The sequence below is a fragment of the Nycticebus coucang genome, chromosome 17 (genome assembly GCF_027406575.1).
Source record: "Nycticebus coucang isolate mNycCou1 chromosome 17, mNycCou1.pri, whole genome shotgun sequence".
NCBI classification, from domain to species: Eukaryota; Metazoa; Chordata; class Mammalia; order Primates; family Lorisidae; genus Nycticebus; species Nycticebus coucang.
Genome location: NC_069796.1, coordinates 89,046,410 through 89,071,860, shown reverse-complemented (window position 1 = coordinate 89,071,860; position 25,451 = coordinate 89,046,410). Strand labels below are relative to the sequence as shown.

The following is a 25,451-nucleotide window of genomic DNA, read 5'->3' as shown; positions in this document are numbered from 1 at the left end:
TACTTCTTGCTGCTTCATTTGCTTCAAATTACCTTGTCTCAGAGCTTAGGTCTTAAAGTGGTCTCATCCTGAGCAAAGCCAAACTCTTTCTCATGGCCAAATAAACAGACATCCTTGCTCTTAATGGCAATATGTTTCTGGGACACCAGGTGGTGCTATGGTATTCTTTGGAGACATCACAGCCAGCAACCTGTATAGTCCTTATTCCAAAATTAGTTGCCAAGAAGAATATGTTCCAGCTCCATCCATGTAAACATGAAAGAGGTAAAGTCTCCATCTTTCTTTAAAGCTGCATAGTAAGTATCTCAAGAATGGAAGAAAAAGTATCCAATGTACTCAGCCCTACTATGAAACTAATTTATGGCTTTCACATGAAAGTATAACCCAGTTATAACCTAAGCATATGGGGAAGGGAGTGAGGGAGGGTTGTGAGGGAGGAGGTGGGCAGAGGGAGGGTGATTGGTGGGATTACACCTGCGGTGTATCTTACAAGGGTATATGTGAAACTTAGTAAATGTAGAATGTAAATGTCTTAACACAACAACTAAGAAAATGCCAGGGAGGCTGTGTTAACCAGTGTGATGCAAATGTGTCAAATGGTCTATAAAACCAGTGTGTGGTGCCCCATGATCGCATTAATGTACACAGCTATGATTTAATAAAAAACAAACAAACAAACAAAAAACAAAATTAGTTGCCTTTGGTGATCGCCTCGTTATTTCCTCATGATTCAGACCCTGCTGGGTTGGGATCTCGAAACTCACAAGAATCCTTCATCAGGAGATCTCACAGTGTCCCCTGACTCCAGTTCCCTTGGGGGTGTTGGAGTCTCTCAACCTGTCTCAAGAGTGGAATTCTGATCCTGGCAGGCAAAATTAAAATGGCCGTGCTTTAGGCACCTGCTAAGACCTTCTCCCAACCTTCCCACAATGGCAGAAGATTCCACCTATGAAGAATTGATGGACTTGACAGAAAGGGAACTTAAAATATGGATCATAAAGACAATAAAATGAATGGATGAGAAAATAGAAAGTCAGTGATATGTAGAATATAGAAAGGATATGGCAGAGCTTAAGGAAATGGAGACAATCAGGGAATGTAAAAATGCAGTAGAAAGTATCAAAATAGGTTAAATCATGGAGAAGACAGAACCTCAGAGCTAGAGGATAAAGTTTTTGAGTTAATCCAGGTAGTTAAAGAGGTAGAAAAGAAGAGAGAAAAGTAGAACAGTCACTAAGGCAACTATGAGACTCCATGAAGCATTCAAACATACAAATAGTAGAGATTCCTAACGGGGAAGAAGATTGTCCCAAAGGAAAAGAATCAGTACTACAGACTATCATAAATGAAAACTTCCCAAGTTTTGCTAAAGATCTTGACACACTCCTTTCAGATGGATTTTGACCCCTGGGTCATCTCAACTCAAGCTCAGTCTCTCCATGATACATGTACTGAACCTGTCCAAAGTCAAGATGAAAAAAAAAATTTGCAAGTAGCCAAGGATAAGCACCAACTGACCTACAGAGGCAGGACCATTAGGATAATAGCAGACTTTTCAACTGAAAATTTCCGAGTCAAAAGCACAGTCATCCACCTTCAACATTCATACACAAAACATGCTAGCCTCCAGAACTGTGCGAAATAAATTTCTGTTGTTTATAGGCTATCCAAATTACAGTATTTTATAGCAGGCCAATCTGAGACACTTCCCACCTGCGTTCCCAGTGATGTTACATCTGTAGACTGAAATCAGCACAGTGGAAGTAACCAAAGGCTCTAGAGTTTTTTATTTTATTTTATTTTCCTGGAAAGCTAGTTATTCAACATTTACTAGACACTACTGCATTTATCTCTATTTATATTACTATATTTATATTTTTTGAGACAGAGTCTCACTATGTCACCCTTGGTAGAGTGCCATGGTGTCACAGTTCACAGCAACCGCAAACTCTTGGGCTTAAGCGATTTTTTTTGCCTCAGCCCCCCAAGTAGCTAGGCTGTTTTTTGGTAGTAGTTGTCATTGTTGTTTGGCAGGCCGGGGCTGGGTTAGAACCCTCCCACTCCAGTGTATGTGGTAGCACCCTAGCCGCTGAGCTATAGGTGCCAAGCCTATATTACCAATTTTTTAATGATTTGAAAATAAGGTACAAACATCCTATTTCTTTACTCCTTAATACTTAAGTATATATTCTCTTAAAACAAGAGCATTCTCTTACATCAAAATCAGGAAATTGACATTTATCCAATATTGCTACCTAATCCATGTACCTCTTTTAAAATGTCTCTTTTTTCTCCCCATAATATCTTTTACAAGTCCAGGATCCCACCCAGAGTCAACTATTTCATTTAGTCCTGCCTCTTTGATCTCCTTTAATCTGGACCAGCTCCTTGGTCTGGCCTCTTCTTTCATGACCTTGACATTTTTTTTTTATTAAGTCATAGCTATGTATATTAATGCAATCATGGGGCACCATACTGGTTTTATAGACCACTTGACATATTTTCATCACATTGGTTAACATAGCCTTCCTGGTATTTTCTTAGTTATTGTGTTAAGACATTTATATTCTACATTTAGTAAGTTTAACATTTACCCTTGTAAGATGCACCACAGGTATGGTCCCGCCAATTGCCCTTCCTCCACCAATCCTCCCCCCTCCCCTCCCCTCCCTTTCCCTTTTCCCCATATTCTTAGGTTATAATTGGGTTATAGCTTTCATATGAGTAAATTGGATACTTTTTCTTCCATTCTTGAGATACTTTGCTAAGAAGAATATGTTCCAGCTCCATCCATGTAAACATGAAAGAGGGAAAGTCTCCATCTTTCTTTAAGGCTGCATAATATTCCATGGTGTACATATACCACGATTTATTAATCCATTCATGGATGGATGGGCACTTGGGCTTCTTCCATGAACCTTGACATTTCTGAAGAGTTTGTCTGATGTTTCCTCATGATTTATGCATTTTAGGAGCAGGAATACCTCAAAAGTAATGCCATTTTCCCATGGTTTTCTTTACTCATTCATGGGTATTGGTGGGGACACACACACTCTCATGGATTCCTATTTACTTAAAGGGTTATATACCCTATACTGACAGTAAGTGCTTTGATGTTCAAATTTGGCCAACACAGTCAGCTTTCCTGGCCAATTGAAGTCCCCATCTTTTTTTTTCTTTATAATAATAATAATTATTATTATTTAGACTCTGTCTCCCTGGCTAGAGGGTAGTGGAATCATCATAGTTCACAGCAATTTCAAAATTCCTGGACTCAAGAGATCCTCTTGCCTCAGCCTCCTGAGTAGCTGGGACTACAGATTCTCCCACCACAACACCCTTCTATTTTTTTCTATTTTTAGTAGAGACAGCATCTCACTCTTACTCAGGCTGGTCTCAAATGCCTGAGCTCAAGCAATTCTCCTGCCTCATCCTCCCAGAAGTGCTGGCATTACAGGTGTCAGCCACTGGGCCTAGCCTCATTATAGTTTCTTTTAAATGGGGAATTTTGTAGACAGAGCATTTTTAAAAACATCTCCCCCTCCCTTTTCAGAAACCATACATGCACTCTATAGAACACTTAAAAAATACAGAGAAGAAATTTTAAAAAGTAACAATCGCCAACCATTTTGCCATTTGTAGATGATCACAACTTTTTGGTCTATCCTTTTTTCTCTCCCCAACTCTCTAATTTGAAAAGTTTCAAAACACAGCAAAGCTGCTATAATAGAACAATGAACACCTACAGGCTTTTTGCCTACATTTACCAAGTGTCGTCATTTTGCCACAGTTGCTCTCTTTCTTTCTATATATACATATATGTGTGTATATATGAACACCCTTATATTCTCTACGTAGTCACTTAGAGGCAGCTTCAGACTCTGTGTGGTAATTTGCCTTTAAAAATTTCAGCATATATTTCTTAGAACAAGAATATTCTCCTACATAACCACAGTACAAATGTCTCACTTAGAAAATCAACATTCACAGAATAATAGATAGTCCCTGTTTATTTTCCTTAATTGTCAAATGAATAATTTCCTTTATTGCATCATTGGTGTTATTAAATTTAGTGACTTGCTTAATCTGGCAGATTTCTCTATTGCATTTTTGTCATTATGTATTTTTGTGTTCAAAGTGTTACCTAACTGGTCAGCAAAACCCCTTCAACATAGCTCCTATGTCCTTTCACTAGGTCCTCATCATTTTTGAGGACATTTTTTAACAGCACAAGATGTTCAAGGCTCATTTTGAAAGTTCGTCACTCCAGGCTTGGAATCAGATGTTCCTCTAACTTCACTGGTGTAGGAAATGGTATTCTACTTAAAACTAAGATATGAGCCGTAGGTGAGTTTACTGCTTATGAGGCGGCCTTGCTTTGAGAGCCGTTTAGAACTAGCAAATGTATATAAAAATATGCAACTGTACAAATGAGCTGATCTTTCCAATCTACTCTCCCCTTCTCCTAAGCCAGCTTCCTCCCCCTGGCCCACTGTGGGGCACCCTGGCTCCCGGCAACATAAATGTATTTTTATTAATTTGCTCAATCCTACAATACACACAAATGAGCTTTGGAGTCACCTCTGGAAATCATACACATACATATTTACATAGGCAAAGGTCCCTCCCGTTGTCCCCAGGCTGCTGACCTTTCAGCAACGTTTTGGTTGCTGGGTTTGCCCTCAGTGGAGGCGGCAGGAGCCCAAAGCACACGCCCGGCCTGGGCTTCCCAGCAGCTGCCCAGGGCCGGCTCCAGGCAGTGAGAGGCCTCACCACAGGCCCAGGGCCTGGTCCGAGGGGTCATAGGGCTGTAACCACGCGTCATTGTCTTCCTCTTCCGAGATGTGCGTCTCTCTAGCTGGCAACCGGCAGATGGTCAGGGGATCCGGGTGTTCACCGCCGTCATAGGCCCTGGGTCTGAAGTAGGCACACAGCACCCCAGGGAAGGCGTTGGTGAAGGTGAAGATGTGGGAGTTGTCGGACACGTTGAAGAAGGACAGCTTTCCAGCGTCGCAGTCCAGGAGGACGCCCACGCGCCGCGGGGGCACGCGCAGGGCGAGCGCCACGCGGTGCGGGTCCAGCACGAAGTACTCGCAGCCGTTCCACAGCCCCATCACCCAGTAGCCGCAGGCCGGGCTCAGGCGCGCCGGGCACGCGCGCGGCACCGCGGCCAGGCAGGCGCCCAGGAACCAGCGGCTGCGGCGGCCCACGTCCACCTCCCAGTAGTGGCGGCCCGCGGAGAAGCGCTGCAGGCTCAGCACGCACGTCTGCTCCGAGAAGCGTTGCGGGTCGCTGGGCGCGGGCCCCTGAGCCACCCTGCGGGAGGACACGCTCTTGCCATCCTCGGAGACCTCCAGGCTGGGGTGCGCTGAGGCCGGATCCAGAGTCACGTCCACTACGCAGAGGCACAGGGTTAGCGCCAGCGCAGAAAGATTCTGGGCCCTATCTGTCCCCTGACCCCACAGCAGCAAGCCTCTAGCTTGTCTTGGTGGACTGAGGGCAAAATCATCATAGCCACCCTGACCCAGCTACCCTCTTCCCCAGGGCTGAATTTGACAGGCAAATCCCTCCTGAGCATTTGATAGTGACGGGAGGAATCCTATCAGGAATCCCACCAAGATTCCTCCTGTCACCATCAAATGCTCAGGAGTCCCACAGAGACTCCAGAAATAACACGTGAGGTAGGTTCAGTGATGGAGCCGAATCCCAGTCAGGGGAAAGTGCTCCTGGCCAGTTCTCTTCCCTGCTGATCCCACCACCCTGTGTGACCTTGAGATCCCCAGGCGACCTCTAGGTACCATTTTGCAGTAATTTTAGGATTTTCAAAGGGCCTTTGAGATGACCTAGTCCAGTGCCCTATCCTCCACCCCATCCCCCCAAACACACCCATTTGACAGACGGGAAACTAGAGAACCCTTTCTGTTCCAGGTCTGAGAAGTTCCTTAGAGTCCGTTCTGTACGGCAGACAGACTGAAGCAGCAGCCTTCCTGCCAGCTGCAGGAAGTGAAACACAGAAAGCTGTGTAGTCTGGGAGTGTGTGTGTGTGTTCGTGTGTGTGCAGGCCCCAGACTTCACTCCTGGAAAGACCCTTCTTCTAATGTCACTTCTCTCCACCTCTTTCCTGTTTAAGATGCAGCCAATACAAGCCGCAAATCCCAGTTTCTTGACTCCATTACCTGCATACTTTTGGGCTGCTCTCCATTCTGAAATCAAACAGAGAAAGGAGGTTCAGAGATCTGAGTCAGTAACTCTAGGACCTTGAGAGAGGTTCACCGTGTAAGAGGGATGCCGGTAGGGTTATTTGACCCCATTCCTACTGTGACAGCTGGTTTGGGTACAGACTGGTCCGGGTCCACCATGGTATTTTCCTGACAATTTGAGATTGAGCAAAGGGCTGGTGTCAGTGCTAGGTTGTACCAGAGCCATGTGATTTTGCATTGGGAAAAGCAAGAGAAGGGAGCACAGGGGTACAGAGAAGACGTATCAGCATCCCAAATGCTCTGAGGGGTAGAATAGAAGCCTCAGCCTCTTACTGGCCAGGTTCAGTCCCCATGAAGCCCAACTGAGCATGGCTTTTGTCCCAAGATGCCCTCCCATCTTCTTTCAACAAGACTCCTTTTTTTTCTTCTTTTCTTTTTATTTTATTTATTTATTTATTTATTTTTTTGTAGAGACAGAGTCTCACTTTATCACCCTAGGTAGAGTGCTGTGGCATCATAGCTCACAGCAACCTCCAACTCCTGGGCTTAGGCGATTCTCTTGCCTCAGCCTCTGGAGTAGCTGGGACTACAGGCGCCTGCCACAGCAACAAGACTCCTTTTTAATGTGAACATGCTGATTTCTGTTTTGTTTTCCTTTGTTCCATATTACAACAAAGAGATAACCAAGTCAAAAACATTAGCAAAAGCAAGGTAAGACATTCCCAAAGCTCTGTAGATTTATAGCAGGGCATTTCCACCCTGGTTTTGCATCAGGATAACCAGTGGAGCTTTAAAAACATATACCTCTTGTGTAGAATAACTCAATTCTATTAAGCTAGAGATTCTCCTCAAATCTGGAAGTTCAAAGCCATCCTATGCAAAATTTCCTCTGGATTTTTAAAGAGCTTCATAAATTTATCCTAAAATTTATATTTTAAAAAAGTCTATTAACTTTATAAAGGAAGTGGAAATTGGGAAGGAGAACTTATACTTTCAGATTTTATAAAAGCCACAGCAGTACAAATGAGGCCATGGACAGACAGATCCATGTAGCCATGAGATGGAGAATGCACCAAGGTGGCTCCCATATCAATGGGGGGCCAGGAGTGGTACAACAAATGGCATTGGAAAGATCAACTCCCTATATGAAAAAAATTACCAGATTCTCACCCACATCACATAAAATGTCAAATTCTAGATGAATCAGAGACCTATACATAATGTATCTAAAGTTAATACAGTATGAGAGAATATGTTTGTGAACTAAGGAAGGTCTTCTTCAACAAACCTTCAAATACATAAAGCGTAAGATAAAAATCTGATGAAGAAACCATGGCCAAAGCTAATAGCAGATGACAGACCAGGTGGATTCCTATCGTATGTATGGATTCCTGTCAATGTGAAAAGATAACAATCCCGTATCAAAAATGGGAGGATATAAACCGGCAATTTTCTTTTTCTTTTTTTTTTTTTTCATTCATGGCTTTGCTATTTATTAGCTGTGTAAACTTAGATAATTGATTAAGCATCCTTAAACTTCAATTTTCTTTAAAATTGGATATAAAATTTTACTGCCTTCCCCTCCCCTTTTTTTGCTTCTTTTGTGTATGGGATTTATTTCTCCATCCCTACCAGGGCAAGGACTTTTGATGAAAGGACTATCTGCTAAACATCGGTGTGGTCCCGTAGTCTTTGCCTTTGACAGTGTGGCCAGGCATCACAACCATAAATTGCCAGAGTAATCTCTGCCCCCCATCTTGCAGGAAAATTATGAGAATATATGGAAAACATATACATCCATATGTTTTTGTAATTTCTTAAATGCTACACAAACATAAGGAATCTCACCCATGACCAACAACTAATCAATTCTTATGCGTTATGTTATGTTATGTAGTTTATAGTCAGGATATTGGAAAAATAAGAGTATCCTTGTTTTACTTTTGGGGGGGGGAACCTTGCAACTCTTATCTATCTTCTTCTAAAATATTGTATTCTAATCCAGAATTTTTTTTTTTTTGAGACAGAGTCTCACTTTGTCACCCTCAGTAGATGTGGTGGCGTCATAGCTTACAGCAACCTCAGACTCTTGGGCTCAAGCAATCCTCTTGCCTCAGCCTCCCGAGTAGCCGGGACTACAGGTGCCCAACACAACTACCGGCTAGTTTTATATATATATACATATACATATATATATATATATATATATATATGTATTTTGAGACAGAGCCTCAAGCTGTCACCCTGGGTAGAGTGCTGTGGTATCACAGCTCATAGTAACCTCCAACTCCTGAGATCAAGTGATTCTCCTGCCTCGGCCTCCCGAGTAGCTGGGACTACAGGTGCCTGTCACAACAACTGGCTATTTTTTGGTTGCAGCCGTCATTGTTGTTTGGCGGGCCGGGGCTGGATTTGAACCCGCCAGCTCAGGTGTATGTGGCTGGTGCCTTAGCTAAACCGGCAATTTTCAAAAGAGTCAGTCTCCAAAGCCAACTAGCATATAAGAGATGCTCAAACTTCTGAGCAGTCAGAGGCATGCACACCAAAACCAACGAGCCATCAATATCTCTATTGACAAACTCAGAAAGCTGGCTCCTGTGGAGCCTCCACGCACGGGTAAATGGCAGGACGATGTTGCTGCCTGCAGGGATCCCTCTATCCCATTTAGTAGATGTACCTCCCATGGGCCAGCAATCCCTTTCCTGTGTTTATGTCCCAGAGAAATCTCCACACAGGGCAATACAGTGACACATTTGAGGCTATTCACCCGGTGTTGTTCATGGTGGAGTTAGAGACACTCTGGATACCTATGCAGCATTCTGCAGTGAGCAGGGGCAGACCAAACACACAGAGGCAGCAAGGGATGGTTATTAAACCATACTAGTGCATGAGAAAAGCAAGGACCAGCATAGAACTATCAATGTCATTTACATGAACTAAAATACAGGTGCACGAAAAAGATATTCACGTTTTGCAATAACACATGCAAAATATACACATTAGAGCATCTGCTTTATGGGGGGCGTGGAGGGTGGACTGGGGAGAAATATTTACATTTATAGTAATGTGCCCAGCCACACCCACTGTCGGAGTCTCTGGGGGTGGGCACTAGGAGTCTAGGTGCAAGCAGGATTGAAAGCAGTGGTTTGCAGGATGCTTAGGCCTCAGGACAATATAAAAGTAAAGCTTGGGTGTAACCTCTGCTGAGTAGCACAGACGAGTACATGCTGTGGGAGGCTGTGCAGTGAAATAGAATGAAGTGTGGCTGACTAATGAGAATGAGCTGCACTGGGGTGCTGAAGTGTGGGGGAGCAGAGGGGAAGAGCAAGCTTCACTCACCAGCTTGGCCTTCTGCCCTTCTCCAGTCTGAAACAGCCAAGGGAAAATCAGAAATTAGGATGTCAGAGCCCTGAGCTTCCCTGTTCACTCATCACAACGTGCATCCAGCCCTGTTCCCTCCCCTCTCTGGCCACTCCCAGCCTAGGCATCATACCTGGCTGGGAGATGAGAAGATACCTGGATACCAGAGGCAAAAAGGTAGGTGGGAAGAGGGGTCACTTACCCAGCTCCCTCTGAAGCTTCTCTGTAAGCAGAGCACACAGAGAAAACATCTTCAGTTAAGAAGGAACCACCTTCCCCCAGCAGTTAGGCCACTGGGAAGAGGCCCCTTAGTCTTAACCCACCATTAACCCAAACTTTATCCTTGCTTCTTCATGGCCCTAGAAAAGTAGGCCCGTCTGCAGGATTCTTGTGCCTCATCCTATGTTTGCTCAAAGGCAGAAATCTGCACAGAGTCTGGAAGGGGAAACAGGTCTTAATACTGAGGTGCCTCTTCCTTGGCTTCAGATAGTTTTTTTTAACTTGGTTCTTTTATTTTATTTTATTTTTGTTCCCCACTCTTTACCCTCCCCGGATGGTTTATTCACCCTGAAATCTCAAGCTCTTCCTGAGTAGGAGCACGGGGTAAGCCTAGCACTGAGCACAGCCTGTGTGAGACTCAGGGTCACTTACTGGGTATATTACTTAAAGGACTGGAGGGACATCACACCCAATTACTTCCTCTGACCAGATACCAGGAACTCTTACATTTTGCCACTAAGAATGACATGTCACACTCCAGTAAATGCTCCCAGGAAAAGCAACATTATGCACTAATTCAGACTATGGTGTTGATGACTTAGGGCTGGTTTGGTTTTTCTTTTATTCCCCCTGAAGGACAAGATAGATTGTGAGACAAACTTTCCCAGCCTCACAGTTTTGTGTGGATTGCCCCATCCCCTGTACCACGATGGCCTTTCCTTCTATCTTCCTTTGGGTTCACTCTCCTATCTTTTGTGCAGACACAACTCCCTTCCTCCCAATTTCAAGTTGCTGAGTCTTGGGGAGAAAAGTGAATTCAAAAAAATACTCTCACTCTGGTGCAAATTACACGGGCCACCCTTCCTAGTGGCTTTTGTAATTAAAAGAGAAAGATATCCTAGGAAGATGAACCAGAGGGAGAAAATCTGTAATTGTGTAATTTTAACCAGTTTGTCTAATTTGCAGTGGAAGGGCTGGCATGGTCTGTCCAGAGGGCTGCAGGCAGGCAGCAGTCCCTTCAGCCCCTTCAAAAGCAGAGAGGTGGGAGGCTCCCAGGCCTGAATTTAGAATTAGGTTGTCCCCACGCCAAGTGCGCCAAGCTACCCCACTGACCTCTGGGCAGCACTGTGCTGGGCACTTAGAACTTACCCAGTTCTGCTGTGAGTTTCCCTGGAGGGAAAAACAAGACAAAACAAACGAACAACAACAACAACAACAACAAAAAACACAAAAGATATCTCTCAGGTTGGGGAGATGGATTAATACGAAGGCCTTATTTCCCTGAAACGCTCAGATTCCAGGGGGCCAGGCTGGGCTGGACTGGGAGTTTCTAGGCTGGGGGAGGAGGGGCGCACACCTCCCGCACACCCACACCTTGGTTGCCCTCCACACTCTGGGGCTGAGCTCCCCGCCTGGGTGACCCAGCCCCCTCCCTTCTGCCATTCAGGGAGGTGGGCGCAGCACCCCCTCTTCCCCTCCTTACCTTGTCTCTTCTCGGCCTGCTGGTTTAGCTTTTCTGAAAGGAATAAGGGGAGACGCTGGGGTCCTAGCCGCCCTGCAGGTTCCCGGGTCCCATCCCTGTCCCGCCACCAGAGAGCAGGGCCTTCCTCGGGACCTGGGGTTCCAGCCCCAGCCAGGTGCCCCCCGCAGCTCCCAGCAAAGCTGGTCTTGGGCTCCCCCATCCCCCACACTCCACCCCCGCCTGCTCCTACCTTGGGATCGTCGCCGTCTCTGCAGGAGGCACAGCGCCAGCGAGCCAGGCACGGCCAGGGCCAGCGGCAGCGCTGCCAGAGTCCCGAGGAACGCTGTCCTCCAGGGGGACGCTCCGGGTAAAAACACGTCTGGAAAACACCCACGGGGAGCTGCCGCTAGTCAGGCCCCACTAAACACTCAGAGACAGCGTCCTCCCGGACCCCGCGCGCCGAAGACCTTCAGAGAGACCAATGGTCGGGGTCCACCTGCGCCCTGTCCCGCGGGAGCCGGGGAGGCAGCGGGCGCGGACTCCCCCGGTGCAAGAGGAAGGTGCCCCGGGCTGAAGGGGGAGAAAGGAGGGCAGCTGGTGGCGCCCACTCCCACCCTTGCCAAGGACCAGAGGATCCCTGGTGCCACGCCTACGCCAGGAACCTGATCTTGCCCTTGCTTCCTTGCAGACATTTGGCTTCCACAGAACTCTCTCCTCAGGACGTTTTTGGAAGCACCGTTAGCAAAGCCTCGTGCGTGCTGACCCACTGCTCCGCTTCCCCTCCAAGGGCAGCGACTGGACAGTGGCCAGAGGTGAAGAAAGAGGTGCAAAAATGTGGATAAACTTTCTAGAAACTCTTGTGGCAATTTAATAAGAGTAATTTTGTGTCCTTTAAACCTAATTTAAAAATGGCTCTTTTATCTCAAAGATCTTTAAACTTTTTTTTCTTCTTTTATTGTGGTAAAATATACATAGCATAAACTTACCACCTTTAAGTGTATGCCACTTAAAGTGAGCCTCTGTACACCATTTTCAAGGGTACAGTGCAGTGGTTTTGAGCCCATTCACCAATGTCCACCTCCTTTTTCGTCTTTCCAAACTGAAACTCTGTCCCCATTATACAATAATTCCCCCAAATCCCTCCTGCCATAACCCTGGCAACACTCTTCATCTCTACGAATTTGACTGCTTTAGGTACCTCACATTAGTAGAATCATACAGGATTTCAATCAGTGGCCTTTGGGTTTTAAATTTTTTTTTTTTTTTGAGACAGAGTCTCACTTTGTTACCCTCAGTGGAGTGCTGTGGCCTCACAGCTCACAGCAATCTCCAGCTCTTGGGCTTAGGCAATTCTCTTGCCTCAGCCTCCCTAGTAGCTGGGACTACAGGCGCCCACCACAACGCTCAGCTATTTTTTGTTGCAGTTTGGCTGGGGCCAAGTTTGAACCTGCCACCGTCGGTATATGGTCCAGCGCCCTACTCACTGAGCCACAGGTGCCGCCCTTGGTTTTAATTTTTATTGCATTGTTAATTTTATTGTTTTTATTGCATTTTGGTGCATTGTTACTGTGTCTTACTGGATCATAATGGGATTGGTCTTTTACCACACACTGTTTGTGAAACACGGAGCAGGGGCTTCAGGGCCTGATGTGACTCTGACCTGCCAGCCTCATCCTTGCTTCTCTGGTCTCCTTGCTGCTCTGCTAACAGCCAGACATGTTTCCCCTCTCTGGGAACACCCTCCCTGAAGGGATCCCTGTAATGTAGTTGATGCATATGAATATATACACATCTAAAAATTTATATAGTATAAATTTGTTTTGTATGAATTTAATACTAAATTCATATACAATATTAATGTTAATATATTGAATTAATATATTAATATAAATTGAAATTTTTTTGAGACAGAACCTCATTATGTTGCCCTCAGTAGAGTGCTGTGACATCACAGCTCACAGCAACCTCCAACTCTTGGGCTTAAGCTGTTCTCTTGCCTCAGCCTCCCAAGTAGCTGGGACTACAGGCGACTGCTGGGCTATTTTTTGATTGTAGTTGTCATTGTTGTTTAGCAGGCCCAGGCTGGGTTCGAACCCGCCACCCTCAGTGCATGTGGCTGGTGCTGTAACCACTGTGCTCTAGGCACTGAGCCAAATTGAAATTTATATAAAGAACTAGAAAGAAAAGATTGGATTTTCCCTTGTGCAAAATGAGAAAAAGACTCCCTTTTCTCCCATTTTCTCAGTTCACCTTCTTTAGAAAACTTGTAAATTCTTTCTCTGTGTATACCAGCTTTATAACCCAAGAATGTTTTTCTTAAGGGCCACTTCTCTGAAATGTGAACATCAGAGAGAAAACACCACATGGAGAGCCAAGGCTTAGTGGAGTTTAGCTCAGATGCCTGGTTCCAAGTTGTAACTACATGCATGCCACAGAGTTATTAGACATGTTGTTTTCCATTTGGATAAAGACAGTTCCCTAACACAGATGGCCACCCCAATTACCAGGGTTATTTAGAATAAATTGTATGCCCCTGAGTCCTCCTATTTGGAGACAAGTTATCATTTATCTTAAGAACATGTACCCAGTGGGTTTTATCTACCTGACTATATCAAACATTTCTTTATGTTACAATTATGTAAGTATTGATATGGACCAATGTGACAAATGGTCCTTTGGTTGGGTTTGTCCTCAAAACTTAAAACTATTAGAGCTATGAAAACTAAACCCTTCAGTGGGTGCCTCATAGTAAGACTTTGATAATATATAATGACCTCACCTTCAATTCATTGCCTAAACATCTATGTCTCTGACCCACCTGTATTCCCCACTGGAATAAGAACAGAGGGCAAGGACTTGGGTGCACATGTGGGTGCTAAATAAATATTGTTTGAGGAATGGAATTAGGAGTGAGTAACAGGGCTCTCATGATGACCTCTAAAAAGTAGAAGTTTTAAGTTTTAGCTCATGGCCTATGGAACAGAATGTTGTTCCTCTGAGGCCTCCTCTGCTTACTGTTTGGGTTATTGGTTTTATTCTTAACAGGTTCCTGGTATCCAAGTTGCTGCCTTTTCAGCTGTGAAGGCCAGCCCACCCCACAGGCAGCTAGGCCTGTGCCACTGTGTCTTTATAGACTGTCATTGAGCTAATGAATGTGGAGACAGTGATGTCTGGCACCCACTGACCTGCAATCTGGACCACCACCTCTTTCTTCTGGCTCAAGAGGAGATTCTGGATTGACAAAGACACATTGCTGTGGGCTCCCCCTTGGACAATCACAGATGTTTCCAGACTGAACAGGCCCTGGGTGTCCTGAGTGATGGCTTCAGTCTCTGGAGGCAGGCAATGTCCCTGAAGGTCTCTCCACTGAGCCTTGGGCTTGGGGTACCAGCCACTGGAGCTGCACCTCAGCTGAATGCCTCCTTTCTTGAAGCCATCAAGTGAGAGGTGAGGGTCTGAGCCCAGCCCTGGGAGAGGCAGGAGGAAATGGGAACGATTAGGCTTCTTAGAAATTGGGCATGAAGTTCGTGTCACTGTTCACCATTTGTAATAACCATAAAGCATCACAATCTTTGACTGTTCTCAACACATGTGTGGGCGGAAGCCTCCCATCTATGGGTTATAAATGATAGTCTAAATCAGTGGTGTCATGTGGGAATAGTACTATCCTGAAGGACATTTGGAAAATTGAGGGGGTCATTTGGTGGAGAAAGGCTACTAGCATTCGGTCATATTATGCAAGGGATGGTTACCCTTGCATAATATGATGCATGATGATGAATGATAAATCTTCTATCTCTTTTGAATCCCACCAGATCCAACCCAGTTTCTGTGTTATAGACACTTCTTTATCTCCACATCCTCTTGAAATTTTGGATAAACAAAACAATAAGGTTTAAGCATCAATGCTGTACAAACATGTCTATTGGGAAGAATGCTCCAGGCCTTTCTCCATCCTTCCCATTCCTTAGTTAACCAATTTCATTAGTTTCTAGTTTATCCTTCCTGTGTTTTTGCAAGAACCTTCTTTCTTATGCAGAAAGATATCTATTATTGAACCTGCTTTGCATCTTGCTTTTTTCTCTTAACAATGAATCCTGGAAATCACTCTGCCCCCCTTCTTATAGTTCCTCCCATTTTTTTCAGTGGGGTAGTTCCTATCACTCCGTTAGGTGGGTGGGTTATACTCAGCTTCCACTATTTTGCAATCATAAATAATGCTACAGAAATTACATTTATAATATTCCTTTTTCATATTGAAAGTGTTTGGGGTGTATCTCCAGGGTAAACTCCTGGAGGTGAGATTGCCGTGTCAGAGGGGAGACACAGCTAATCCTCTGAGGCATTACCGAGCTCCTCTGCCTGGGAGCCTCACAACTTTGAAGCCTCTAACACTGTGCAGACGTTCGCTGCCTTACAGATCTGCCACAGTGCATGAAAGAATCACATTTTGATGTAGCTTTAATTTCCTTTTCTCTTATTAGGGGCAAAAATAATCAACTTAAAAAAATTAAATCATAGTTGTGTACATTAATGTAATCATGGAGTATAATGTGCTGGTTTTATATACAATTTGAAATATTTTCATCAAACTGGTTAACACAGCCTTCGTGGCATTTTCTTAGTTATTGTGTTAAGACATTTACATTCTACATTTACTAAGTTTCACATGTACCCTTGTAAGATGCACCTTCGGTGTGGTCCCACCAATTACCCTCCCTCCACCCAAATAATCAACTTTTCATATATTTAAGGGTCATTTGTGTGTTTTCTTGTGAACTACTGTTTGTTTGCTAATGGACCTATGCCCTCCAGCTTTTAATCGTTTTTTAAAAAATTAAATATTTTCACTCCCCGAGTTTCTCAGCAAGGCAGCTGTGTCTCCTTCTCCCTGGCTGAGCTTTGCCTGGCCACGCACCTGCCACCTCCAGCTCCCAGACAGCTTCCCCGGAGAAGTCACCGGACAGGAAGCGGCACCCGTAGGGGCCCTGGTCGGCGGGGACCACGCCATGCAGCCGCAGGAGCACGCTGCCATCGGCGATGTCGTCGGTGACCAGCTCGGTCCTGTTCTGGAACTGCGCCATCTGCCGGCCGGGCAGGTCCTGCCGCCCGGGATACAGGTGCACCACGTCCGCCGCCTGGCCCCGGAACCAGCGAATCTCCATGTCCTCGGCATTCAGATACGGCGACAGGTGGCATGGGAAGTCCACCTCCTCCCCGACGAGGGCCAACATGTGTTCCTCAGGGCCTACCACCCTGACCTCTTCTAGGATGAGAAGTTAGAACAGCCAAAAAGCAACCCTCAGCAGATAATTTTTTTTTTTTTTTTATTGTTGGGGATTCATTGAGGGTACAATAAGCCAGGTTACACTGATTGCAATTGTTAGGTAAAGTCCCTCTTGCAATCATGTCTTGAGCAGATAATTTTTTTTTTTTTTTTTGCTGATACTATGATTTTATTATGAGGAACTCCTTCGATAATTTTTTATATTATTTTACTTATTTATTTATTTTTTTGCAGTTTTTGGCCGGGGCTGAGTTTGAACCCACCACCTCCGGCATATGGGTCTGGAGCCCCACCCCTTTGAGCCACAGGTGCCGCCCTCAGCAAATAACTTTTTCTCTCCCATCCCTTTGCAGCTTAGGAATCTCCAGTAAACCATTCAAAACAGGAAGGCTAGATACTAAGGACAACCGTCCAGGTTTCTTTCTTTTTTTTTTTTTTTTTTTCCGTCCAGGTTTCTTGAATAAGCAATTGTCATGGCAAAAAGTGAGTGTGCATGATTAAAATGGAGGCTCCTTCCTTTGTTCACACTATTTGAGCCTCTCCCCCCCGCCCCCAACCCTGGGCGAATATTCAATAACCTTCCTACACAGCTCCGGCTGTCTCAGCACACACTCTGATGTCTGGCTATTTCCTTGGGTACACTTTGCCTCAGGTTAACCTCCATCTGTTACTTTCCTGGAGAAAGTGCACCCTTCAAGGCTCTGCTTAAACAGCACCTTCTCTCCATGTTTTTTGTTGGCTTTCCAGGACGAAGGCATTGCCTTTAGCTGTCCTCTCTAAGTCGTTGGGCACAGTTCTCTCACTGCTCTGCTCACAAAACTGGGCAGCCATTTATGTCATATCTGTCCCCCTCTCTTGACTATGAACTGCTTGGGGACCTAGGCTATGCCTCAGTCATCAGGGTATCCCTGATTCCAGCCCATCTTTGCATTACAGCTTACATCCTCTGCTGGCTGCTTCTTTCATGAGAGATGTGGTAAGATCTAGTGAGGTCTTTCCTACTCTTTAAAACCTATTCTGGCATTGGAGTTAAAAATGTGTCCCAAGTAGTTCAGCATAAACACAGACCAGTGATTCTCCCGGCACCCTCCCACTTTGCCTGCCATTGTCCCGTGGTCCTGTGGGCTGGGGGTGTACATAAGTGGTGCTGGGGGGTGGGTGGAGAAGCACTGTAGGGCTGCCTGATGCTCATGCAGGGGCTCTTTAACACCGAGGCAGAAAGCTTCTTGGACACTTATTTTAGCATTTGGCACAGCTAGGTACTACAATCTCAGCCCAGGGAGCAGCTGGCAGGAGGGATAGGCAGGAGGGAGGTGCTTGCATCCTGGCTGGCTAGGCTGCAGATCCCGCACGCTACCTGAATGTAGCTCCGCAGGATGGAGGAGGAGGGAGAGGAGGTGTGTGAGGAAGACGAGACTGCTGGGCAGAGACACTGGCTGCAAGGAGTCCAGGGAGACTGGGAAATTTGCCATCTCTTGTCAACAGTGGGGCCACCTGGACCTTTAAAGACAGAGAGATGCTGGAGTGAGGCAGGGAGCTGGAACTCAGTCCACCAGACCTGGGGTCTGTTGCTGCTTCAGCTATCTTTTTGTCTGATGTTTGAATTCCTTACTAGCTTCACTGCCTGCTCCTTTGAAACCATGGCCGGATGTGAGAGCTGCTTCTAATTTTACCGAGCAACACTCTTAATGGCATCACTGGCCTTGCATGGAGTTGTGAGGGGACAGGGCTAAAGGGTCCCAGAGGAAGCAGCTTCTGAGCCGCTATTGTTTACAGCCAGGAATAGAGCTGTACAGTGTGTGAGGGCTCAGTGCCCTTCTCCTCTGGATTTAGCAACTTTCCCCAAACAAAGGCAAATCTCTGAAAGATCTCAGATGCATTTTCTTTTTCCCAGCCTCAGTGCTGTCTACTCAACCTTGACCCCACTTCCCTTTGGCCTGGAACATCAGGTCCACAAAACAGAGGAATAAACACAGAGTTCTCTGCTTCAGAAGTGGAATGCATACTATGTGGCTGCCCGCCAACTGTCACATCTGGGACACTTTCCCCCAGGTCTGAGACCTCAGGTCTCCAAGAGGTCAGCTGGTAACTGTCTCTCTGTCTGTAGCATCCTTGAGGCTGCAGTGATGGAGTCATTCCATCTGGCCACTCCCTTCCCCACCTATGGTCCAGAAGACCCAGCTCCAGCTCAGATGAGGGCCATTCTTGCTCATCTCTGATACATCCTTGAGGTAACAACCTACAGCCATGAAGTAGGGTGTGACCATTGAATCTCTGGGGACATACAAACCTCTACAAATTTGTTTACCATTTAGTGTTGGGATTTTAGGCAGATTTCATAACTAGCTGAGCCTCACTCTCTTTGCTCAAACAGTGGAGGAAACCAGAGCTAACTTGCTAAGCTTCCCAGGGTACTCTCTCTCCACCTTTCAAACTTCTATTCCCAGAGTTGTCCCCAAGACTGCACCCCTCACCTTTCACTCCATCACAATGTCCCCAGAGGGGAAGCCATGATGGCTTCTCTCTCCAGCACCCTCCATCTCCCCTCTCGTCCCCACCGGGCTTTCCTTCTGCAGACTTTAGCATGGCTCATGTTCCTTGTGTCCTGTGGCTGCAGAGCCCTGGCCACACTACCAGCAGTACCACTGACAGGGTGTGGATGAAGGATCTTTTTTCTTTTTTTATAGAGCCAGGGTCTCACTCTCGCTCAGGCTGGTCTCAAATTCCTGAGCTCAAGTGATCCTCCCACCTCAGCCTCTCAGAGTGCTAGAATACAGGTCGGAGCCACCTGACCCAGCTCAAAGGATTAAAAAAGCTGCAGGTGCTATGGCAGCAGGGGAAGGGTCAGGGGATATATGTGGTAAATTAAGGAGCAAGGGAGGCTGCAGTGACCTCCCCGAGCTGAGAGGCCCCTGCTGACAGGGGTACAGTGGGGAGGGGGGGCGGTGGTCTAGGAGGTATGTGGGCAGGTGCTAGTGGTCCTGTCCTTGTGGAGCTTTCCCTGAGGGATGGACCGTGGGCAGGCTGGGGCAGCCCCGTGTGTGTTTGAAGCAGGACCACAGAGTGGGGGAGTTGGGTCTCCCCGGAGAGGGCCTGGGCATGCTGCTGGCTGGCATTTACTGGAGTCCCAGCAGGGGCAAAGGCTTCAGGGAAGGGGCAAGGCTCTGACTGGACTGTCTGGCCTCTCACCCTTAGTGGTGAGAACATGGTGAGGGCATGTCCATGACAAGCTGGGAGGAGGCATGGAGTGTTCTGGGCACACTGAGGCTGTGTGCTTTCTCAGCCTCCCCACCCCACGCCTCTGCTCTTTTCTTTCAAGCCTTAGTCTTTTCCTGTGACTCCAGACTCAGGTGAGAGCCCCATGCTAGTCCAGCCAGGAGGTGCATAGCAGCGTCCAGCTAATGCCTTCCAGAACAACAGGGGCTCAGGCTGTGTCTGTGCAATCATGTGGATGTGCTGGATACTGAGGAATTACTCAGGATTGCGTTAGGTGGTAACAGGGGCTCTCTCATGACAGGTTGTAAGGCAGGTCCCAGGGAGGGTGGGGTAGCCTCTCAGGAGGAGCACTGGTTTCTATTTACCTGGGCAGGGGAGGCTACCAGGAGACAGGGGGCAGACCGGTGTGTTCCGGCAGCATAGGGGAGGTCGTGACCACACACACACACTCACACACACATATGTGCCTACAGTAACAATGACTACCATGAATTGAGCATTTCCTATCTGCCAAGCACTCACCTCCATCAGAAGTAACTAATGCTTATTATTATTATTGTGATTAATAGATCTAAATCATAGGTGAGGAAACCAAGGCACAGGAGCCCAGACACCACCCCTGAACACATGGCTGGCAGGAGGCCTGTGGGGGCTCCGCCCACACTGTCTGCTTCTGAGCCTGCTCTGTGCTTGTCAGGTCAAGAGTCCTCACCTGCTGTTCTGTGCGTCAGTTCTGGGTACACCCTTTAGTCGCTCAGGCTGCTCCAAACTAGATCTGAATCAGGATCCACCTGGCTGCAGACTACACACTCACTGGCCATCACACAGAGGCACTGAGGAAGTGCTGGGTCACAGGGTGCCAGCCACCAAACCAACCAGCCACCCAACAAATGAGCAGAGAATTAAAATCCCACTGCCAAACAAACCAACATAAAACTGGAACTCCTTAAGACTTTGTCAAAAGCACATTCTCAGCCAGGAGGCCCATGTGTTTGGTCCTTCTCACAATACTCAAGGACATAACCTTGAAAGTCCTTAGAGAGACAAGTCCAGCCACCTCCTGCAGGGAATGAAGCACCTCCTCCTCTTGGTGCCTGGAGTCTGCCCTTTCGCACCTCATTCTCTGGCTGAAAGGCTCTGACCCTTACTGAAGAGCAAGTGCCCCTTGAAGGAAACACTTTCCAATTTCAGCTCTTCCTACTACAGTCTAAATGGGTTTCAAATTCTGCTGCTGGTGAGGAGGTTTTGCGAGGGGAAGGAATAAGAGACTGGATGCATTGGATATTTGGGGAAGATGGAGTGACCAGGGAATGGGAAGGATGGCCCAACCAGGGCTTCAGGCCGAGCCCTCCATGCTCCCTACCCTCTGGGGAGCCTGGCACCTTCCCTCCTGAAGACACAGGTGCACCACTGATGCTGACAAGTGCCACCACTGTCACCCAGGGGAAGCCTGGGTCTCCCCTCTCACCTTCTCCTTCTGCTTTTCCTTTTTTTGTTCATCTTTCCCTGCCCCCAGCCCAGTCCCTTTCCTGTTCTCTCCTCCTGCACCTCCGATTACTGAACAACACCCAACACCCTCTTTATTTCCAGTCCCTCACACCCAAGTCTCTTTTTCGGGGTGATTTTTTGCATTGTGTCTTTCCCTCCAGGAGACACCAGCTATGGCTTGCAGGCATGCATTGGTTTTGTTTCAGGATGCCCATGAGAGGATGTGTACCCCTCTTAGTCTCCAGGGGAAATGAAATGTCCCAGGAAGGAACCTCAATGAGGCTTAAAATCCTTCAAGAGTGCAAGAGGACACCTCAGGATTCTGACCTGCAGATGGGGCCTATCTGAATGTTTCTGTCCTCAAGGCCACACTCGAAACACCCCAGGCTGCAGCTAGGCTCAGCCAGTAAGATGGTGCCAGCCAGGGTATGCTGTTCCCAAGCCTCCCACCATCACTTTCTGCTTTCTGTTGCTGAAAGGTACTGGTGTAAACAGCTATTGAGAATGAGCTGTGTACCTGGCAGGTGGCAGCAAAGGGTCCGAAATGGCAGATGAATCCTGGAGGTCTCAGTACTGATACCTGCAAGGGTGGCGATTGCTGAATGTCTTGGTCTTGGACTGGAAGCTGAGCTCAGGAGGCCAGCTCATGCGTGATGGAATTATTTACCCGCTTTCCACCTTAAGACAGATGCTGTGTGCTTAGCCCTTTGCTATAAAAACCAAGATGGATAGAACAAAACGAGGAAGTCGTCATATCCTGTCTCTGTGAGGAAAATCATGAATTCCCAGGGAAAATGTCCCTTTGGGGTCTCAGAAGGAGGGGAAAGGTATCTGAGAGCTTTGTGGAGCTTGCAAGTGACAGCGGCTCAGAGCAGGGAGAAAAGGCACCAGCTGCCCCGCTGTCTGGCAGGCAGAACTGGGGCTGTGTACAGGCAGGGCAACTGTCCCTGGCTAACCCTTCTCCTCCCAAAGGAGATAGATACTGGACTCCAATCTTCACCAACTAACCTGTCACTACCCTTCTTGGGGAGGGTTGGTCAGTAAGGAAGAGAGCCTGGGAGCTTTGTCATTACTAAAACCTACAAGACTTGTTCGCATACAATTAGGAAATAGAATGAGGAGCTGTGTTAGAATTTCCCTGGTGGAGCAGAGTTCACAAAAACAGCAGCCTGCACGGCCCCACCCACTTTATTTGCCATAGGCCATGGTACAATCGAGCACCACGGACTGAGGGCAAAGCTCAGTCCCCTGCTGCAGCCCACTCTGTCATCCTCCACAGAGGATGGGTCAGAGTTGAGCACAGCTTATCTCAGGCAAATGTAGGACACCCCAGGGACCCCCAGAAGTGCCCTGTGTTTGGAGAGGGGCCTGTGCAGGCGCTAGGGCTCTACATGAGCAGGTGGAGGCAGAAGCCAGTGAGCTCCAAGGAGACTGTCTGTGCTCAGACAGGCTGGCAAACACTTGGGCTTATTCCTGTGAAAAGATGTCTCTAGGAGAGCAAAAAGGGCTGAATGGTGAGCTCAGACTGGGTGCATTTCCCTGGGGCCAGGGAGACAAAGGCAGACCCAGGGACAGGTTAAGCCAAGTGGACACTGACTAAAGAGTAGGATCTGAGGGGGGCAGGGGAGGCCAGGCATCTGAGTGGAGGGAGGTGATTAGCACCTGTGGGTAGGAAAAGGCCAGGAGAGCTTAGAGAACTACCAGGGGAAGGGAAGGCCCAGGAGGAACAGGTGGGACCATGCTGCCAAGGACTCTGCATGCCACCTAGGGACTTGGAAGAGAGAAGAAAATTGCACTTGTAGGAAGGGGCTGTTCAGAAACATTAATCTCTAGCATTTCATTGCCCTCACCTTGGATTCTTCCGTTCTCCAGGAGAGATGAGATTGTCACAGCAGGAATGCATAGAGAGAAATGGACAGAGACTACTTCTGTGACTCCAAGACACAGACCTGGTGGGATACGGCTAGTGGGGTACCACCTCCACTGCCTGCCCATCAGGGAACATCACCCAACAGGACTTAGAGCCTGTCCTTCTACCTCCCTTCCCAAGGCCCCAGTACATGCATAGAGGCCCACACCCAAAAAGAGGTGAGTGCTGGACTAATGGTGGGCTGTAGGTGGGGTGGGAAGGGATGGACCCAGACCTGCTCTTGGACAGTAGAGAACCCACCCATTACCGGCTGCACCATGAAGTCATCTGAGGGAATTCTGGAGGCCATTCCTCACTCAGCATGGGCTACCGGAGGAGATGGAATACAAAGTCAGATGAATTAATCCTTCTCTTCTGGTGATTCCTCATCAACCTCCCTCCAGCCCAGCACGTGGCCCCTGAGTCTCCTCATTATACCGTCTCCTTTGCTGGCTGTCATCCAGGGAGTTCAGACCCACATTCCTGTGCCTGTCAGCTGGTTCAGTGCTGCTGATAAGCTTTCATCACACAGATGGGGAAGTGCACAAGCACTGAGAAAGAGGAGATGCTCACTAGCCAGCGCCTGAGCTGCAGGTGCCCAGCGCTCGCTGGCTGCTGGGGACGGGAGAGGCTGCAGATCTGGTAACACCCCGCCTCATGCCCAGCAGGCCTGACTCTACAAGGCCAATCATTTCTGACAGTGCTGCTCAAAGAGATCAGCATTGGGCATTTCCTCCTCAGAGGAATTCCTCTGCAGTGAAGAGGTAGTCGGTATCCTCTCCTGACACACAGAAGTGGGTTGGATAGGAGGCTCTGGCTCCATGTCTTATGCCACACAGAATGAGAGCTGGTTATAAAGAAGCTATGAGCTGCAGGCCCTGTCAAAATAGTGCTCACATCTATCCTGTCCACTTGGAGGAGGGAAGTCAGTCAGTGTACCAGAGACTAAGTTATACAAACAGGCTGTAATAAAAAAAATGATTAGGCCATTTCTTACAGATGGTGCTCCACACCTATGGTCAGTCAACCCCTGCTGCCTCCCCAGAACCCCACTGTGGTGCTCACACCTTCTTCTGGATCATTAGGTGAACTAAAATCATCTCTTTACTCTGTTGGGGAGAACTATTTTAAGAAAAATTATTTAAAATTTCTAAATGTACCCAGTCTTATTATGAAACCAATTTATAGCTTTCTTATGAAAGCTATAACCCAATTATAGCCCAAGAAGACGAGGAAAGGGGAGAGGGAGGGGAGGGGAGGGGGGAGGCTGGGTGGAGGGAGGGTGATTGGTGGGATTACACCTACGGTGCATCTTACAAGGGTACATGTGAAATTTACTAAATGTAGAATACAAATGTCTTAACACAATAACTAAGAAAATCGCCTGAAGGCTATGTTAACCAGTTTGATGAAAACATTTCAAATTGTATATAAAACCAGCACATTGTACCCCATGATTGCATTAATATACACAGCTATGATTTAATAAAAGAAAAATTAAATTTCTAAATTAAACAAAAAGATGGGTAATGTGTTCATCAATGTCATATGGGGACAAGGGCTCATCAAGAGTTAATTACTTACAGGACTATACTTGACCGCTGTTTACTATTATGTAAAGGCCCCTGGTTTAGTGAACTTGCATTTTCACTTCCCCACTTTTTTCTGTAGAGTCACAGATAATTCCTTTATGGTAGGAAAAATAACCTTAATGGTGATGGTTTATAGCCTTGTGGGTCATTAACCAGGTTTGTAATAAGCCAGCAAAGTTATTCTAACATTCCCATATTAAGCTGTCTTAAAACACCCAATTCCTCAAATGCTTTTTGAACCAGTCTTACTTTATCATTGGTTTCCTCCTAAATTAATGTGCTAAATAAAATTTTTGACACAGGTTCATTTTATTAATGAATGAATCATATTTTAATTTTTTTGAAAATTATACTTTAATAAGTCACTAGCTTAGAAACAGTTTTTAAAAAAGGCTTCAAACCTTGGCTCTACATGAGTGGCACCGGACAGGCCCGGTGAACCTGGCCTTGCCAGCACTGCATTCTGGTCGCTGACTTGACGGGTCACAAACGATCCCCATAAGGATAACATGGGATTATCTGGCAAATGTGGCCAGAAAAGCTGGACTTCAAATAGTGTCTTCCTTTTCCCAAATACTACAGATCTTTTGTAAGAGACCATTTTTTCTTCCCCTTTGTTCTTTTATTATTAGGTTTCTAAATGTCTAATTAAGATTGATAATGTCATTATACACTTTTATAAAAGAACATTCACAGTCTGAACTGGTAACCCCACTCT

At 46.7% G+C, this 25,451-nt stretch overlaps 1 protein-coding gene across 7 annotated transcripts; it reads right to left on the bottom strand.

Annotated features, from left to right (window-relative positions):
• Positions 1-1,673: 1,673 nt before the first annotated feature.
• On the bottom strand, positions 1,674-21,906 carry BTNL9 (butyrophilin like 9). Of its 7 annotated transcripts, none has more exons than XM_053567291.1 (11): positions 21,813-21,906; positions 17,886-18,028; positions 16,160-16,507; positions 14,427-14,708; positions 11,492-11,620; positions 11,263-11,295; positions 10,929-10,949; positions 9,763-9,783; positions 9,540-9,566; positions 6,177-6,203; positions 1,674-5,395 (listed from the first exon to the last, which is right to left on the bottom strand). In XM_053567291.1, the coding sequence occupies exons 2-11, from the start codon at positions 17,998-18,000 to the stop codon at positions 4,770-4,772; spliced, it is 1,629 nt and encodes a 542-aa protein (XP_053423266.1). In that variant the 5' UTR covers positions 18,001-18,028; positions 21,813-21,906; the 3' UTR covers positions 1,674-4,769. The 7 variants fall into 7 exon arrangements, with proteins under 7 accessions (XP_053423266.1, XP_053423265.1, XP_053423267.1 ...); XM_053567290.1 differs by having other exon boundaries at positions 21,750-21,897; XM_053567292.1 differs by having other exon boundaries at positions 16,160-16,504; positions 21,750-21,897.
• Positions 21,907-25,451: the final 3,545 nt, after the last annotated feature.

Excerpts from the sequence above, each read along its gene's own strand:
- BTNL9 (XM_053567291.1), bottom strand. The coding sequence starts at position 18,000 with ATGGCAAATTTCCCAGTCTCCCTGGACTCCTTGCAGCCAGTGTCTCTG. Across the intron at positions 14,709-16,159 it reads CTGGGAGCTGGAGGTGGCAG|GGCTGGGCTCAGACCCTCAC; the intron begins GTGCGTGGCCAG and ends TGCCTCTCCCAG. Across the intron at positions 9,784-10,928 it reads GAAACTCACAGCAGAACTGG|AGAAGCTTCAGAGGGAGCTG; the intron begins GTAAGTTCTAAG and ends CTCTGCTTACAG.